The 19,500-nt window shown below is 41.7% G+C and overlaps 1 protein-coding gene across 1 annotated transcript in view; it reads left to right on the forward strand.

The window, feature by feature from the left end:
• Window positions 1-19,500, forward strand: part of nfixb (nuclear factor I/Xb) — a 144,236-nt gene that overhangs the window by 101,658 nt on the left and 23,078 nt on the right. The window contains 6 exon segments of the mRNA XM_032538004.1: window positions 13,770-13,835; window positions 15,754-15,828; window positions 17,517-17,543; window positions 17,546-17,636; window positions 18,460-18,495; window positions 19,190-19,320. Coding sequence (XP_032393895.1) covers window positions 13,770-13,835; window positions 15,754-15,828; window positions 17,517-17,543; window positions 17,546-17,636; window positions 18,460-18,495; window positions 19,190-19,320 — 426 coding nt within the window.

The raw sequence follows: 19,500 nt of genomic DNA on the forward strand, positions 1-19,500 counted from the left end.
TGTTTTAATTATAGTAAACTGGGAGAGTAGTTCAGAATATTTGGCTTGTTACAAAGCGATGGCGCTGCCTCTCTCTGGCTGTGGTGTTGTCTCCCCCGTAGTGCTGGGTTTGATCGGGCCTGCTCCCTAGCTGGTGCCCACTGTACACTTCCCTCCCCCCCTCCCCCCCTCCACTCTGCCAACAAGTCTCTCTTTCTTTCTCATTCCTTCTTTTATTCGCTCTGCTCACGTCTTTCTTGGCGAGGCAAAACGTTCCCACAGCTCTCAAAATCCCCCCTAAAGCCTCAACCCCCATTCTCCCTCTTTCTCTCTCTCTCTCTCTCCACCCCTCTTTCTCAATCTATCACTCTTTCCCTCCCTCCCACTCCCCCTTCTCCCTTTCTTCTTTTCTCTTATTCACTTATTGTTTTGTCTTTTCTTGTCTCTCCACCTCTTTCCTCTGTCTGCCTCTTCCCCCATTTTTTTGTTGCCTTTTCTCCATATATCCCTCCCCCCTCCTCCTCCTCTGTCTCTCTCCCCCATTCCCTGGCAAAGGCTGGCATCACATGATCCCCATTCCCACTTGTGCCCAGACACACACACACACACACACACACACACACACACACACACGGATATCACAACATGGGAAACGTGGGGGTACCACAGGGTGGCTCATGTCTTCCATTCAGTGCTATACATTTTATACTCAGTTCTGTTTGTATGAAACTTAATACACACAAACCATCAGTGCACTTTGAACAAGCCTGCCAGTATCTAAAGTCTGGAATGGACTTTTGAGTGTTTATTTTATGCGTCTGTGTTGCCAGGCCAGCTGTGACTCTATATTATCTAGCATGTTCTGTGGATGTGATGAGTAACACAAAAAAGAATCTCCTATTGAAGTTTTTCAGACAAACCTGCAGTCCAAAATGAAAACTACTCAAGGATTTTTGTTGACGTTTGGAGTTAATTCTTTGGAGCCACAGATATTTTATATGTTTGTCGGAATTTTGACTGAAGCGAGATTTGCCAGAGGGCGTTTAGCCCCAACACCCCCACCCTCTATTCTTGCTAAAGCCATGGCAGCCCTGCTGAACTCTCTCCCGCTGCTCTCTCTTCTCTTCCCTCTGCGAGAGGCAGATTTCTTTAACATGTGTTGCTGTGTTGTGCCCCTACTGCCAACAAGTGACATCTGCTGGCCAAATGGAGCAATGACACCTCTCCATAATCCTAGTTTAATGCGGACGTTTGGATAGAGCGGTAAAGAGGTTTAAAGCAAAGACACACAGAGGGGAGACACAATAAGAGAAGTTATAGTTATATTCTGACAGTCATAGTCACAGCTCTGGCCTCCGGCTTCATATTAATACAGCCAGTAAGTATAATTACATGCACACAAATATTCAACCATTACTCAGAATATGACAATATTCCGAATTTGATATGGGTAATGGAAACGGCATATTCTGTTTGGATATTTCCCAAATAAAGCCTTTTTCAGGATATAGCATTTTCCGAATAATGTGAGGTATTATTCGGGTTTTAAATTTTGAATATCATAATATTGTGATATGACAAAAGTGTTGTCTTTTGCTGGTTTTAAAGGCTGCAGTAAAGGTATTTCATTTTCTGATCTGTTCTACCTGTTCTGTTATTTGCCTTTACACACTTAGTCATTATATCCACATTACTGATGATTGTGTAAATATTTTGATAAAGCACCAATAGTCAAGCCTACAAATCAACATTGATGTATTTGGTAAAAAATATCGTGATATTTGATTTGATTTGATTTTTTCATATGACCCAGCTTTAGTTTCCAGTTTATGACTCACGGTCAGCTCTGTGCTCAAACATCGTAACGGTGGACCTTTTCAAGAAGGTGGCTGAAGGAATGAAAGAGGGACAAGTCCTCCACCGCTGGAAAACGTTGGAGAAAAAAAAAAATCTATTTTCTCATGGCTACATGTAAACTGGAATATTCACTTTCATTAGCCATGTAAACAGCTTAGTCGCAATATTGTCTTTTTTTTGGAATAAGAAAAAAAAAAGCGACTGTTATATGCATGCGAACATAGTCAATGCAGCACAGAAAGCACTTTACTACCCTGAGAACATGCAGGGTGGTAAAGAGACCTCCCTCCCTCTCTCCCTCCCTGTCCATCTCTCTCTGTACATCACAGCTCATCAGCATAGGCACAGATAGAAGATAAAAGGAACGGGGCAGAGGGGGAGAGAGGAGAGGGGGGGTGTACATGGGCAGCCAGCCAGCCGCCCCTCCACACCCCTTCCATCCTTCTACCCCCTGTCGTCCTCTCTCTCCCATGGTTGATTCCCTTTAGGCCCCTCTCACCCCTTCTCACCCCCCTCTCACTCCCTGGCTCACCGGCTCTGTGTGGCGTTGGCACGGAGAGGGCGCAGGCGGCACACAGACGGCCACGCAGATGGGCAACGGGCAATACAGGGCTGCCTCCCCACACCTGCTCCTTGCTGGCACAGGGCTCGGGCAAGGCGGCCACACGGTGTACACACACACACACACACACACACACAGAAAAACACAGATGTGCATCTAACGCAGAATTATCTCTCTCAGTTTTTTTTTGAACTTTCCCACATATAGACACAGACTCGGGAGCAGGGAGCACGCACGTGCAAATACTCCCACGAGCAGCTCTGCATGATGATGCACACGCATGCTTACATGTTTTAATAAAAGGAACGCTGTCTCCCTCCTACACTCTGCCGCTCAGCCTGTCAGTCACAGATGTTTACACGCTTATCTCCAACTGTGCCTCAACATGTGCTCTCCAGATATATATATTTTTTTTACACTATAATATACACTATCATACACATATATAAGACTCAATCACACATCCATAGCCACCGAGCGATGTATTTTTGGTCTCACGCCCACACTTCACACTACCAGCGCAGAAAACACATTTCACAATTAATCACATCGCCCCCATGCTGTGCTGTCACATGGAGTTACATACCAGGTATTCAGTGAACTACATAGAGGTGCACTATTGTCCCTTTTACACTGAATGTGGGAACAGAGATCGATTATATAGACTCAGGTTTGATTTTTCAGTGACTCGAAAAAGACAGGGATTTGCGAGCTTAACTGCTATTTTGTTGACACCACCGTAGTTGCTCGAGGAATCGCTGGTTTAATAGGGAGGGTGTGGATATATGGAAGCCAACTAAACTTCCCAGGGAAGTGCCAAAAATAGCGGAGGGAAAAATCCATCCTGAAAACACAAAACACCTGAGTGTTATTCCTACAATCTTTTTTAAAGCTCAGCCCTGATTTGTAAGCGAAATGAGCTGCTCCATTGACAGTTAATGGGCCACCTTTCCAGTCCCTTTTAGAATAATCCTGGCAGTTATTCATTATAAGCCTGAACATTGACAACATATAACTCAACAAATTCAGGGACTTTTTAATTATTTATTTTTGGTCAGTGGATGAAGACATCCACTGGGGAGACATGTCCAACTCACTTCAATATCCTATTCTGGTCCCCCTCCCTTGTATTGTTTCAGCTTGATTTACGCACTAAAATATCTGCTAATGCTGCCAAAACCAGAGTTGATACAACTCTTGGTACGCTCATTTGAGTCGCCTTCAATGATTCCATTATTATCATGCGCTCAAAATTTTAACGAGCAACAGATTTGGGCAATGGTTTGCGCGGAAGATGTTAACAATCACGTAATCGGTATTTAGATAGTTAATATTCTCCCTAAAAGACAGAAATTAGGCAGTAAAGCCCAGAACTCCTTGTTGAAAAGATGCTAAAACAAGATTAGCATCTTTATCAAGCAAAATAAACAAGTTTTGTTAGTAGAGAGAGTGAACCAATGCAACAATAAAGCATTTTTATTTACTCTTTTTTTAGTTTGTTAGTTTGTTGGGATATGTGACAACCAATTTCAACACAATACATTTGCTAGAGCAGAGATCTTCAACAGGGAGACCTCAGTTACTTATTTTTAATTAAAAAATAAAAAATTCAAATATGTCAGAATATCCTTTTTTTTTCTCAAGAATAGGCTAATTTATCCTTGCTAATATGTTGGATGTCAACATTAACATCCAACATAATATTAGCAAGGATAAATTAGCCTATTCTTGGAAAAAGAAAATGACACAACATTGGGAATAGGCTTACCGGCCCATAAATCCACCATATGTATATGTTAACAAATATTATTTTATAGCTTGGTATTCTATGTGTTACAAAGGTATGTGTAAAGGCTTTAGACTGCCCACACGTTATTGTGGGCCCAGTTTAATATACCACTCCATTTTATACAAAATATGTAGAAGGGGACCCTGCTCCGTCTCTTTCAGCTGAGGGGTCCCCCCGGCTTAAATGAACCTTGAAAACCCCTTTGCTAGAGTGATTTAGATGTAGCTTGTATTGAGTCCAAACCAACTCGCGCCAGACCTACGCCCACTTTAGCTTCGTCTCTAGTGTGAAAATCCTTCTAAATGTGACAAAAACCAAGATAATGGAGCAAGATTCCATGTTAGAACATAAGTAAGCGAAAGGGATAATGAAGGGGTGAAGTCCAAGTGGATGAGTCAGTTGTGCAGCGGCGGTTCAGGATGGCCTAATGGCTCAGCAGGAACATTGGGTAACCACAGCGCTGATTTGAGCCAATCCCCTGTTATTATCTTGTTACGCTCAACTGTACATTATCTAATGAAACAAATTCCCATGAAATAATCGGGGGCACCTTTTTGGAGAAAGTGGCGTCCTGTCACAACCGTGTTCATTCCTGGGACAGATGTACCGTACCATCAGCTACTCCCCCAACGGCAGCACTGTCCAATAAGGACCACTGGCTTAGAAACCAGGGCCAGGATGAGGTTTGTTCGGAGAAGATTGAACCACAGGAGGGGCTGATCAGAAGGCGATGAGTGGTTTTCCGAAACCGGAAACAAATCTGCAAACGAAAACGGTGGTGGGGAGGATGAAGGAGGTGGTGAAGGAGGAGGAGAAGAGGAAGGGGGGAAAAAAAGAGGTCGATATAAAGTCCAATAAAAGAGCTGAGTGAACATCTGTGTGGGATAGCCGTGGGGATTAGGAGGGTTTGGAACATTTTAAGCGCATTAAAGTAAAAAAAAAAAAAAAAAACAGGTCAGAATGTTAAGCAACATACCGATAAACCTCTTAAGCGAAACTCAATGGGGAGGCTGTTGCTTTCTTATCCAGAGGCTGGTCGGTGGGGTGGGGACGGGGGGTGAGACTGCACACACACACATACTTAAACTCCAACGTGTGTGTGTTGGGACTGTTATTAATGGGGTGTGTGTGTGTGTGTGTGTGTGTGTGTGTGTGTGTGTGTGTGTGTGTGTGTAAGTCAGTAAGTGCCTGTACACCGCCTGCTTGACATCCATCTTCATCAGCGTGAAGCTGCGCAAAGATGCTACATTGTATTTGCTACATTATATTTAGTATTTCTGTATATGCGTAATGAATCAGGGCTGAAGTATGAACACCGCAGCTGCATTTCCATAACAACCCAGAGCCTTGAGACCGAGCTGCTGCTGGTACCCACACACTCCACCAGAAATGACGGGGTTTGAGCCTGCACGCCAAAAACGCCACAGCTCGTATAGACCGAAGTCTGTACGGGGGGTGGGGGGTTGGAGCCCGGGAGAGTGCAAGGGAGAGGCAGAGCCGAGACAGATGACGAGAGAGAGTACAGTGGTATGTTTGTCCGCAGAGCTCTTGTGCAGTTGCAGGAAGAGGCCCCTATCATTTGACTGTGAAGTGAACCATGTCTGGGGAGCTATCCTTAAATGACACTCACACAGAGGGTGGAGACAGGGAGATGGAGTCAGAGGGGTCATGGGCTTTAGGCTGTGGCTACACTGGCCTCTTATATGTATTTATACATACTGTAGTATAATATGGGTGGGAATGTATGCTTTTGTACCGATTCAATTCTTTCATGATACAAAATTGAGTATTAAAAACAAAAACAAACAAAAGTTGAATAATGCACTCCTAGAAGCGGTATATCATGAGACATCAGAAGTCAGTCAGTCTGACATTTATTTCATCTGTACAGAAGTCCACAACATGGATTTTCTGCTTTCTGTTTTGCTGATATGATGTAGTTGCCGTTGGCAGTACCATATAAACACAAAATATTTAGGTGAATCATTGGGAAAGTAAATTAATATTGATTCTGGGAAAAATAACCAATTTTACAAATCGTTGGCCGTCAAATAACGAAGCATACTATTTTTGAATTCTTTCCCCCACCTGTACTACATAGCCTGTTTCATGTTCCCATTTGTTAGCGGCCTTCTCTTGTTGCTGCGGTCGTCTACTGTTGGTCCTCAGATGCTTCATGTAGGTGGCAAACTGAGCACACATGTTTTGCTCAAGGGCACTTTAACTGTGGTTTTAAGGAAGGAATTACAAGTGAAGTTACTGTTTTCCTTGTAGATGCTAGCATTTAAACCTGTGACATGCCACTAGAGCTGCAATGATGAATCAATTAGTTGTCAACTGTCAACAAAAAATGCAAAAATTAGCTTCTTAAATGGGAACATTTTCTAATTTCTTCACTCCTCTGTGACAGTAAACGTTGAGGAAGTCATCTTGGGCTTGGGAAATGACTGACTGACATTGTTTCACCATCATTTACAGACCAAATGATCAATTGATCGACAGATGACTCGACTATGAAAGTAATCGTTAGTTGCAACCCTACGTGCCACCATTAGTTATTAATCAATTGAAGCTCCAGCAATTTAGCATTGCATTCCTATAAAGTTTGTGGGACTAAAGTATTAATAGTAGTTCAATGTAATACTTCTGATTTTTAGATATCCTGACTTTTAGTCCCTAGTATTTGTCCAAATACAGTTCTAAAAATGCCGGATCCGGATCCACCCAGCTAGCTCAGTTGGTAGAGCGGACACCCATAGATAGAGGTTTACGCCTTAACACAGCGGGTCAGGGTTCCACTCCGACCTGTGGCCCTTTGCTGCATGTCATTCCCCCCCTCTCTGTCCTTTCATGTCTCGAGCTGTCCTGTCAGATAAAGTCCTAAAAATGACCAAAATATAATCTTAAAAAAAATAAAGATGCTAAAAAATGCTAGATCCTACACTTCCCATAATAGCGTTTTCTTTATTAGGCCCTACCTGACTGGTAAATGCCCATGTCTTTGAAACTCCACGCTCATACTTGTAGTATGTAATGACGGCTTTGTGTACAAAAGTTATAGTAAGAGCCACAGATGCCTACAGAGTAGTAACATCTGGATGTTTCAAACCACGTTGTTTTGGCACTTCACTTTTTGTGTGAATGAAATTAACAAGATATAACCTTGACAATCTGTAAGCTTCTGAGCTGCAGGTAGGTGGATTTAGTTACCTTCGGACAGAGCCGGGCTAGCCGTGTCCCCTTGTTTCCTGTCTATGCGCTAAGCTAACTGGCTGCTATTGACAAAGGATGTGTTGTGTTACTGTTTTAAGAAAAAAAATATTTATGATTACATCTCCATTTTGAGGATAAAATATTAACACTGAATATGAGAAAACAAAATATACGAAAATGTACACGCTTGAGTGACTTTATTCCTTCCAGCCATCGTCAAGTTTAACATCCAAAGCTGTGTATATTTTATCTCCAGTGTTGGACTGGTGTTGGGTTTTACAGTGTGTCATCAGTCTGCAACATCCCCATCACTTAGCGCACATTAGATTACAGAGAGCCTGTTTGCTCATGTGTGCCTGTGATGCACAAACAAACACTCTAAGCTGTTCGGTAAATTAGCACACACAAAATAGTGCCAGTGTGAGCATTGTGCACTCGTATATATGAATATGCGCACGGTAAATGAGGCCATTAGCGCTGGCAATGGCTGCCTGCATACTGAGCAAGTGTATGTAATTTTACATTCAAGTGTCTTTGAATGATTTGTACTTGTGGGTTTGGGTGTGTATGTGATGAATGGAGTGATTAAGTAAGTGTGATTTGGAGTGTGTGTACATTAGCCTGGGTGTGAGTTATTAGCCTCTGTCTGCATCTGCAGTGTGATAAATGTATAGCCAGTGTTAACTTTTTGTGTACACACAGCAGGGGTTTATCAGCAGCAGTGACTGTATACTGACCAAGAAGCAAAATGAAGTGTGTGTGTGTGTGTGTGTGTGTGTGTGTGTGTGTGTGTGTGTGTGTGTGTGTGTGTGTGTGTGTGTGTGTGTGTGTGTGTGTGTGTGTGTGTGTGTGTGTGTGTGTGTGTGTGTGTGTGTGTGATTTGAACGATAGCATGGTATATTTGATGGCCTGTGTGTGTCTTTGCTGCATTATCTCTGGTGAGGCGGATGCAGGGGGCCTTGGGGCGACTGTGCGACGGAGATAAGGGTGATTCATCCGTGTATAAACGTGTGTGTGCATGTCTGTAAGAGGGTGTTTGGGCTTTGGAGGCATGTGTATCCATGTTTGGTGTGTGCACGTGTACAAAGCCTTTGAACTAGAGCCCGGCCAATAAAGGATTTTTAAGGCCAATACTGATCAAAATATTTGGTCATTTAAAAATTCGATATTCCGATATATCGGCCGAAATATATATAGTTTTTCTTTTAAATCCAGAAGCGTGTAACAAAACAGATTTCCCTTACATTAGTTATTTGCAGTTATTTATGAGTCCTCACTAAAATAATATGATAATAATGTTTTAGTGTCAACAGAACAGAGGAACATCACAATATATTAAAGTTCTGATGAATAAAATGTATAAAAATACAAACTTAAGATATGAAACTTAAAGTCCTTTGAACAAAAACACATTAACAACAAAAAATAATCAGTGTTGCCAGCAAGATCGCTGTAGAGCGTCCTCTGGTGGACAAACTATGCAACGCCAACACTCGTAACATGGTTGTTCGTTTTTTTTGTTTTTTGTTTTATATTCATTTAAAAAATGAATGAATAGGAATATATATATTTTATTTTTTTTATCGGCGATTATAAATGCAGATACCGATACCGAGCTTGGGAAACGCCTAATAACAACCCGCTGATATATTGGTCGGGCTCTAATCTGAACCACCATGATAATAAACGCTCATCTGGTTACAAACCGAATACTGGAGCCAGTGTCATGCCTGGGTGTTATAGGTGTGGCCCTGGGGACCTTTGGCATCCATATCAACACTTATTTTGTGTCACTCCGTAGCATGTTCTGTGCAGGCAACACTGCTTCTTTCTCTTCTGATTCAGTGGGGGTTTGAAGTTAGAACTTTACTTGCTGCCACTTGTGAGTAAGAGTCACAGGCAAAATAAAAACAGGTAAAAGAGAGAGTCTGAACATAATCATCACAGTAAAACCATGGGGGAAGTGAACCTCAAAGCAATGCAAATGTGTGTATATATATATAACGCAAATTCATTTTAACGCCACAATTTCTTTTGACGCCTGAATAACTGTGGTTTGAAAATCCTCGAGCAGAAATGGATAACAAAAACGATTTTTCGTTTTTGACTAAATTTTCACCAGTTTCTTCCTTCCACATGGTCTGACTCTGCAGTCCCTGCAGCTCCATGCTCGGTTTTAGCATCTTTGAGCTTGTTGTTTTGGTTTTGATTTACTCACAGCTCTAATCAGAATTTGGCCCCAGCAGGCAGCTGTTTTCAGTGATGTGTGGTGGTGCTGGCTTTCCCACCCAGCGCCAAATGGCAGACAGAGAGTTAGCAACCAGCTAGCTAACTAACGTAGTGTCGTATTTAGAGCCAGGTATTACTCTCAGAAGTTGGTGATGTTCAAAAATAGAACTAAAAGGAGAGTGAATATTGGACTTCATTCATCAATCGAAAGTACAGCTCCACATGAATGATAATAGTGCTTTGTAGGGCTGCACAATATGAGGAGAATATGCAATAACGTGGTTGAAAATCACGTTACAATATTACTTGCATTAAGTAAACGGATATTACAGTGTACTCGGTTCTGCATTTCTGCTGCTTTCAGTTTTCTGCTAAAATACAAAAAAACTGCTTGTTGTATTTAAACCAAATGAAAGGAAATCATCTCCAACATTCTTTTATTGAACAAATTGAACATTGACTTTAGGCAGCACTAAAAAAAAAAGTGACAGATACATTATAAAGTGCAGTTTTCTACTGCTATTTTCTTTCAACTAACAAGTTGTCTTTTGCGATGGGTTTATTGTGCCAGTTGATATCACGATGATTATTTAAAAAAAAAAAAAGGAAGATATGTTGTGCAGAATGTTCTTTTGTCCGTTAATGTGTGCATGGTCTGGTGTAGATGGCGTGCTTCAAACAAACTATTGTGACTCAAAAAAATACTGAAACTTAAAGTTGGATATGTCAGAGTATTTTAAATAATACCAAAACTAATCAAACTAAACTAAATACCACTTCTCCTTTCTATCTTATCACGTTACCACCATACCTTGTAACCACTGTCAAAAAACTGGGACCTCGCTTTGCGTAACACAGTTGTAGAATTTAGTCCACATTCAAATAAACTTTTGCTACCAGCGTCACTCACTGTAATGTATAATGTAATGTCTCCAAAAAATATCATTTGACTTAAATGGACTTGAGTGTGCAGTGGCGGATACGACCAATACATCTATGTCGTAGATTAGAACTAGTTTCTTCATACAAAGTGTCCTTAAGCTTCATCACACAACTTCTCAAGTACTGTTTGTCCTTTTTTACAATTGTTGTAGAGATAAGTCTTTACTCCTAACAACTTATCCCATACTCCATGCCCCTGATGCTGCGCCATCTTAGTGTAAATGTGTGTGAGCAATGTGTCCAATGAGCAGGTGGGACCTTGTACAGCAGCCTCGACCACAGTGTGTGAATGTGTGTGAATGGTTCCTGTACCATGTAAAAGAGCTTTGAGTAGTGGACTAGAAAAGCACTATACAAATACAGTCCATTTAGTACTTGTCAGGCCGCCATTGTAAATAAGAACTTAATGACTTGCCTGTAAAAATAAAGGAGAAATAAAAAAATAAAAACTTGCAGAGATCGGTTTACACTTTGCTGAGAACAGTATAAAGTTCTGAAACCGAGTTTGAAAATCTGAAAATGTAACTGGAGTGGATTTAACACCTTAAACTGCAGACCGAGTGATATAGTGAAAAGTCACCCTCGCTGTAGCACAGCGTCCTGTTTGGTGCCAAGAGACACTTAAATAAAACAACACACTGATCCCCTGCCAGTAGTCTATATTATTATCTTCATTCCAACTAATTGCCAGGCCAAACAGCGACACATATGCACACACAGGTTTCAACAACCACTCATCATTCGGGACTGTGGTGTGCCATCCCTGTTGTCATGACAACTAGGCGCTGAATTTTGGCTTGGAAACTGTCACCCTTTTTCAGAGGCATACAGGTTTTAACGGTTTGTAGAGAAAAACGTGATCAGGATTGTCGGGGCGAGCGCTGCCGCAACAAGCAAGGCCTCAGGCTTTATTTATTCTGGGTTCATCTTCCATGATCACCTTATTTGCTTTGAACGATTCCTGTCTTTCCCCATACTTTATGAGAGTGTGTTTGGTCATGTCTTCTTTTTATTTAGCTCGTACTCTCTGTGTAACATGCTATTGGGGCGGGCAACACGCCACTTGCAGGATTGCAGACAAACTTCCCAGCAGTTCTTATCCTCACTACATTCACATTGCTTATCCTCTGTAGGTCTTTTTATCTTTAAGACCGTTGGGTCTGTGAGAGAGAGAGAGAGAGAGAGAGAGAGAGAGAGAGAGAGAGAGAGAGAGAGTGTGTGTGTGTGTGTGTGTGTGTGTGTGTGTGTGTGTGTGCGCGCGCGCGCCGTCAGCTAGCAGGAATGCATGGGTACCGCCAAAGCTAAGATGGCTGCCAAGCGCTAAGATGGCTGCCAGGATTCCACAGAGCGACAGCACGAGAGAGAAAGAGAAGCAGAGACAGAACAAGTGTGAGAGGAATTGAGGGAGAAAGACGTGAAGATGGCCTCAGAGTGAGGGAAGGGAGTTGTGAGTAAAAAAGCAACTCTATCCCTGTGTGTTTTTCCCTCTTCTTTTTGGACCCAGAGTGATGAGGTGATTTTTTTTTTTTTTTTGGTCTCTTTATGTCGTCTTGGTTTTGGCAACACACAGACCGGGTGAATAATGCAGCAGTTTGCTGGCACATCGGCCACTAATGCCACCCAAGATTAGAACACTGATTTGGGCTTAGAGGATGTTGAGAATGGGGGGCCTAGTACTGGCTGCAAGGGGGCCACGTTCTGGCTAGGGAGACTTGGCCCAGGCCAGCCTTAAAGCGTCTGCGCTGTGGGGTAATTGGCCTGAATGGTGTATATGATACGACCATAAAACTCCTCAAGGCTGCATTACACATCTGAAGAAGAATGGCAGCCAGCGGCCAAACATAACTAGCTGAAGCAGGTGGCTCTCTGCCCCGCCTGCCCCTATTGACGCAAAGGTAGAAGGTAAACACACACAGGAGATGCAATCCAAACAATGTAGAGGACCCCTAGGCGTACCATTTACAAGTACCCCTCAACCTATGAGTCAGCAGTGGAGAGGCTGAATTTCTTGGGACCTTTAACACTTAAAAGCCAGTCAGAGTCCCTGGGAAAATAATAAAAAGAGAAATGTGGTTTTGTCGAGGTAAACACAAACAGGAGAGGCTATCCAAACAATGTATAGAACCAGTAAAATGTAAATTTGTATTTGAGTCCAGAGAAAATTCCCAAGTCTGAGCCTGAACTACCTGATACGTTTCCGATGTGCTGCAGTAGTGGGCTCTTTCCTACACTGTACTTGGTTGTGTGGGAAGATGAGAGATTTCTGGATTAACTTTTGTGACGTTGTGATTAAGATTACTCAAATTTCATTACCTGTTCACCAAGAATTTTGCCTTCTGGGGAACCTTATGAAAATTGATAAACCACTTAACAAATTTCAAATAAAATGTTTGGACTTAGCCCTGGCAGTGGCCACAAAGTGTATTGCTGTCAAATGGAAGTCCGATTCCCCTTTATCCATAACTAAAGGGTGTTAGGAATGAATAACTGTGTGCCTTTAGAAAAAAATAACACGTAACCTTAGAAACGGATACAACACCTATATTCAAATTTGGCATCCCTATCTAGATTATGTTGATAATGTGATGTTGGAATGTGACTGACCTTGAAACATTGTATACTTATTTTAAAATATTGGAGCATCCTTTTGGGGAGAGGGGGCGGGGGTTGTTAGTTTGTTTGTTGTAGTTGTTGTAAACCGGAAAATGAAAATAAAGTACTCACAAAACAAAAAGTTACATTTGTACAAGCATTCCTCAATTTACGAGTCAGTAGTGGTGAGCTGAGATTTCTCATGGCTTCTACCACTTTACCCAGCCTGCACTGCTTCGACTAAAATAATGTGCATGACATTTGAGCGGGTGAAAGTCCCTGAAAGAGAAGTATAGGAAGAGAAAAGGGAATTCTTTGGAGCTTTCTCTAGTAAGTGATTTTCCCCGTCCGGAAGTGTCGATATTAACCTTTTTATTAGCTGATTTAGGACTTTCGACGGATGTTGAGTGGAGATGCAGACCGGTATGCATCTTTAATCTCAGGCCTGTTACTGTCTCCCTTCAGTGGAAAGAATGAAAGAAGTCTCCATTTCTCGTCAGGAGTTCCTTCTGATGCGTACCTGCCCCCTCACCTTGGGTAGTGTCCAGACATCTGTCCACCTGACTAAACATCTCTCTCTTTCTCTCTCTCTCTTTTGTCCCACAGAACAATCAGGACAATCAGACAACTCAAACCAGCAAGGAGACACAGACGTCAAGCCCCCACCAAATGGTAAGTACACAAGCAACAAGCACGTCCCGTTTGCACGCATGCATGCGTTAAGATGTGTGACATACCTGTGCAATCGCAACTACACAGAACAGACTGTAACACACATGCACATACTGTAAACGCACACTAGCACACCCCTGCATACAGGCCTCTCTGTGAGCGAATGTGTCCCGGCAGAGTTGGGTCTCAGTTTATTATGGTAAGGAGAGCTGATGGTACTGTAGCGTGGGGGCTGTGCTGCGATTGTGGCGGGCCGCTCATAAATCACACTGACGTTATTGGAAGATGGGAACCACATGGCCGCTGCTGAGCGCTGACCTCATGCGCCGTCCCCGCTGCGGTTAACCCTGGACAGGGATGGAGCGCAGGAGAGAGAGAGAGAGAGTTGGAGAACTGGAGAAAAGTGAAGGGAAGAATGGGGGTTGAAAGCGATGAATTGATGGAGAGAGGGATGAAATGAAGGAGGAAGGGTGTGGATTTAAAGTTCACTCAACCCTGCAGCTTAGGTTGTCATTTCCACACACACCCACACAAACACACATACACACACACACACACCATAGACCTAGGTATTATGGATGTGGACATTATAGAGCACGGATGAACAAACTTTACTCAGGGAGGCTAACAAAACATTAGCGTACGCAAAAGTCCTGTAAGAGCAAAAACATGCTGAAAGAACCCTACAGTACACTGCACCTCCATTATTTTGAAAGTCAACATTGAGACTGAGGTGTGCTTTTGTACCGCTGCCCTTGTGAGAATGTAATTTGGGGATAATTCTGACAATTCTTTGTTTTGGGAAACTTAAGATGGCTAGCTCCTTTTTTCACTGACAAATGTAGGGCTTCAGAATAGGTTTAAGGTTATACTTGGAATCACGTTAAGGATAGGCTAAGGTGAGTGAGGATTTAGCGCTTTGTTTAGCCTTTAATAAACTCATCATTGACATATTATCACCTTTGAAATTGTGGTCTACTACGTGTTAAATAAGGTAAAAATTCTCTCTTTCCAGTTTTCTTAAATATGAATACTTTCTAGTTTCTACACTCTTCAGGTTGTGGAGAAAACAAGACATACGAGGATGTCATATTGGGCTTATGAAAACAATCAACATTTTTATAGACCAAAAACTTTGATTAATCGAGAAATTAACTGACAGATTATTCAATCGTTGCAACCCTAGTCACAGCTATACCATATATAGGTAGAAAGTGCAGTGCGTTACAGTCCTTCCCCGGCTGCATTGACAGTGCGGAGAGCGCAGATGCAGAACACCTGGAAACGCTGACCCATCAGAGCAGACTGGGCTTTTTTAGGAGGGGGGCTTAAAGAGACAGGCGCTAAAACAAAGCGTCTAAGACAGAGGGTGAATACAGACTTTATAGTGTGTTTTTTAAACATTAAAGCATGTAAACTTGTTATTACTTTAAATATTGAGGTTAGATTTAGTCATATGTCCAAGTTCGGGGCTGATGGTTAGACATTAAGGTTTAAAAGATACCACCAAAAAAGTGGTTTAGCTAATGTGGCTAAACTGTTTACTTGTGTACAAGCGGTCTGATCGTTGGGCAGCTCTGTTAGAGTTGATGAGTTGATGTGAACACCCAACTTTTTTTATTTTTATGGTTTGTTAAAGTTTCAATAATAATAATACCATGTCTAACCTGACAGCCTGTTGTATCTTATTGGAAACACATGGTCCCACTGCATGACACCGGCAATGTTTCAATACATGTTTTTCTGCTCCCTCTGCATGTTGAGTGTGTGTGTGTGTGTGTGTGGATACTGATCTCTGTGTCTTATAATAACATATGTGTGTATCTGTGTCCACATGTCATTTTCTGCATGTTAGGTACATGCATCTACCCCGCAGTGCGATCTCACACACTCCTCTTCCTCTCTCTCTTTTGCCCAGGCCACTTGAGTTTCCAGGACTGCTTTGTGACTTCAGGGGTGTGGAACGTAGCCGAGCTGGTCCGCGTTTCGCAGAGTGAGTCCCGGCTATAATTTCCCCTGTCAATCTCTGCGTAGACACGCTCTTCCTGTCACTGCTTGTACACTTCATATAGTCACTTTCTCATAATATATACCGTAGTATGTAATCATACGGCTGGTGTTATTCTATAATGTTCTAATTGACCCTAATAACATAATAAGTATTGTCTGTGTCCAAAGCCTGATATATCTTATTCCTCTGGGCTGCAGAGTTCTTCTGTTGTCCAAAACCATTTAAAAAGCCATCTATGAGCCACACTGGACGGCACTGTAGTTCATTTAGTCTCAATCCCACATCCTGTTGCTGGAAATAATTCACTAGAACACCAAATGTGTTTTAATCTGCAGCTGAAAATATAGTTCCCAACAAATGTACCGTTTATTCCTGTTTGAGAGACGTTTGCTTAACACTGCAGTGGCCAGCTCTTGTAGGAGACTGCTGATTCATTTTGTTTTTTTAAAATGGAACATACATACATTTGTGATCTGTTTTTAATGATAGACATCTTGGGGTCCGGGGCTGAGGGCCACAGGCAGGCTGGGGAAGTCAGAACGTGTTGAGAAATGTCTGGAGGTCCACGACCAAAACAAAGAGCACAGAAGCTCCGATTATATTTGCTATTAAATATTAGTTTGCTCCTCCATTACTGTTCTGAATGTCAAATACATTTTTGCTTAATGTACCCCAATTTACAAAATAAATAAATAAATAAATCTGCTAAGTAGCGCAAAACATTTTGGGTAGAAAAAAAGCTTATTTAAAGAAGTACATTACAGTACTACTACAACCTTGTAACTGAAAAACACTTAAATGTTATTCCCAATATTTAGAATCCATTACTACATGCATTCAATCATTATAGTTTCATTATTTTAATAATTATGCATGACTGATATTTTTTGAGTTCATTTTTTTTTAAACAACTCGCGTACCCCCTGCAGTACTCCAAAGTACCCCTAGGGTGATGAGTACCCCCATTTGAGACCCACTGCTTTAAAGTGTTACGTTTGAGAATTGATGTGGTGTTTTCTTACCTTGTTGGACTAATTTTTCCACCTGAAGTTTGAGGGGGACAACTGTTTGGTTGTACTGTCATGATTTGCTAAATATTCTTAAAAACCAACATGGAAGAAGAATTGTGATAGTATTGTTGATCATGATCCTGCCTCAAAAGAAAATGATCATGATATGTTTTTTCCTTATTACCCACTGATATGTTAAGATTATTGCCAAAAGAAAAAGAACAGGTTGTTACATTTCAGTCTGGACCAAAATGGTGACAGACAGCGTGGCTAAAATGAATAAATAATAGGAAGAACACCAGCCTCATCTTTTAAGAAAATAAATGCTTACTTATGTAGAGCTTGTTCTTAATTCCTTTTACTGATCTATGGAAAAGTTTTTTATTATCACTGCCTGCCTGCCCTTGTTTTCTGATGAATGAATGTTGTTGTTTTATTATATGCAGATGTGTGCAATGTAGTTTCTTGTAAGCAGCACTGGGAGAGGCATTCGCAATTTTGATATTTTCATTGTAATATGACAATAAATGCTTCTTATCTTATTATGCAGTTGCACATTTTCTGATATTCTTCTACGTGTGTGTGTGTGTGTGTGTGTGTGTGTGTGTGTGTGTGTGTGTGTGTGTTTGGGTGTGTGTGTGTGTGTCGTGTATTCCTTAGCCCCGGTTGCTACAGCGACCGGCCCCAACTCTCCCTGGCTGACCTGGACAGCCCCGGCTACTATAACATCAACCAGGTGACCCTGGGACGGCGCTCCATCACCTCCACCCCCTCCACCAGGTACGTACACGTGCATGCACACAGTGGTGGAATCTTACTCAGTACATTTACGTACGTACAAATTTGAGGTACTTGTACTTTACTTGAGTCTTTTCTTTTCATGCCACTTTCTACTTCTACTCCACTACATCTCAGAGAGAAATATTGTACTTTTTACTCCACTACATTCATCTGACAGCTTTAGTTACTAGTTACTTTACAAATTAAGATTTTTGCAAACAAAACAAATGTATAAATATGTTATAAAAAAAAAAAAACTATCTACCAGCCTACAAGTAAATCTGAAATGATTAGCCGATTAAACACTTAGTTTATTAACTGAACTGTTTTGACTTTTCCGGTTTCTGAAATGTATGTGCTGTTACTTTTAATACTTTAAGTACATATACCCTGATGATACTTATATACTTTTACTTTAGTAATATTATTAATGCAGGACTTTTACTTGTAACAGAGTATTTATTACAGTGTGTTGTTAGTACTTTACTTAAGTTTACCTAAGTAAAGTTCTAACTTCTTCCACCACTGCACATTCAAACATACATACATCCAAAACAAATAAAATGTACTTATTTTTCTGTACTAACACTCTTCATTTATTCCTATAACCTCTTAACACTACTGAGTTCTTTATGCTCAGCTTGCTCTGCTTTTTGATTGTGGTCGTTCTCTCCCCTGATTCCCTTCTTCACTGCTAATCCTTCTCATTCCCTCTCCTTTTCCCCACCGATCCATCACTCTGTCTGTGTTCTGTGTCCTTTGTCTCCGTTATTTCCCCGGCTCCCTCTGTTGTTGTCCTTCTCTCGCTCGTCTTATGCTGCAGGACTGAAATGGAGCTTTATGCAAGTCTCCCACGGAGGTAGTTACACTCATTACAGAATATCTCCCTTGATACTAATGTAACACAGACCCCTGCATCACACTCGCACAAAAGCCACACACGCATGCTGTCACACACAGATATGCATATGAGCACGCACATATTTAAAACCTTTTGGATCAGCAGGGAAACGCTGTACGTTCACAACCTTCCTTAATTTTTATTGGTCACAGATGTATGAGTCTGTAAGAATCTGCAAACGCACACAAAAATGAGTTCCCAGCATCACCATGCACACTTTGTGCACTCCAGCTTCTCGTGTGAGGCCGCTTCGGTCCAGTATAGATTCAGCAAGTTGCATAAATTCTGGCCTCATGTTTGTCTCGCTGTCTCCAGTTGTCTTGCCCTGTCTCCTTTGGCTCAAGTATAATATGAAAACAAAGCATTGAAGGGAAACCTTGACATTTTACATTTTTATAACTTGTGAATTCATGCAGACATATGACTAACTACAGGTAAAATTGGCACCCTTTTATTGTCCTCAAATGTCCCACAAATGGTCTGCGTCCAATCATTAGAGCCCCACTAGTAGTGCCTGTTGGTTTCAGTTAGAAACCAGGCAGACATACGCGTTTTAAGAAAAATGGAAATAAACAATCTCAACATAAAACTCCTTCCTGTCTACCATCTGCAAGAATGAAACAAACCCCCTCCTCTCTTCTTTTTAACTCAGCTCCAACAAGCGCAAGTCCATTGACGACAGTGAGATGGAGAGCCCGGTGGACGATGTCTTCTACTCGGGCCGTTCCCCGGCGGCGGGCAGCAGCTCCCAGTCCAGCGGTTGGCCTAATGATGTGGATGCAGGTAGTCCCGCCACAACCTTGCCATCACATTCTGCACGCAATCCACACACCTTTCCTGGAGCTGGGCTCAGGTCCACATCAACTCATATACAATCAAAACATTTTTGCAGAACAGGCTTACACTACCTTTACCTTTTTAAAAAGACATATTTATTTCTCTCTGACATTAAATTTTTGGTGA

The sequence above is a fragment of the Etheostoma spectabile genome, chromosome 15 (assembly GCF_008692095.1).
Source record: "Etheostoma spectabile isolate EspeVRDwgs_2016 chromosome 15, UIUC_Espe_1.0, whole genome shotgun sequence".
NCBI classification, from domain to species: domain Eukaryota; kingdom Metazoa; phylum Chordata; class Actinopteri; order Perciformes; family Percidae; genus Etheostoma; species Etheostoma spectabile.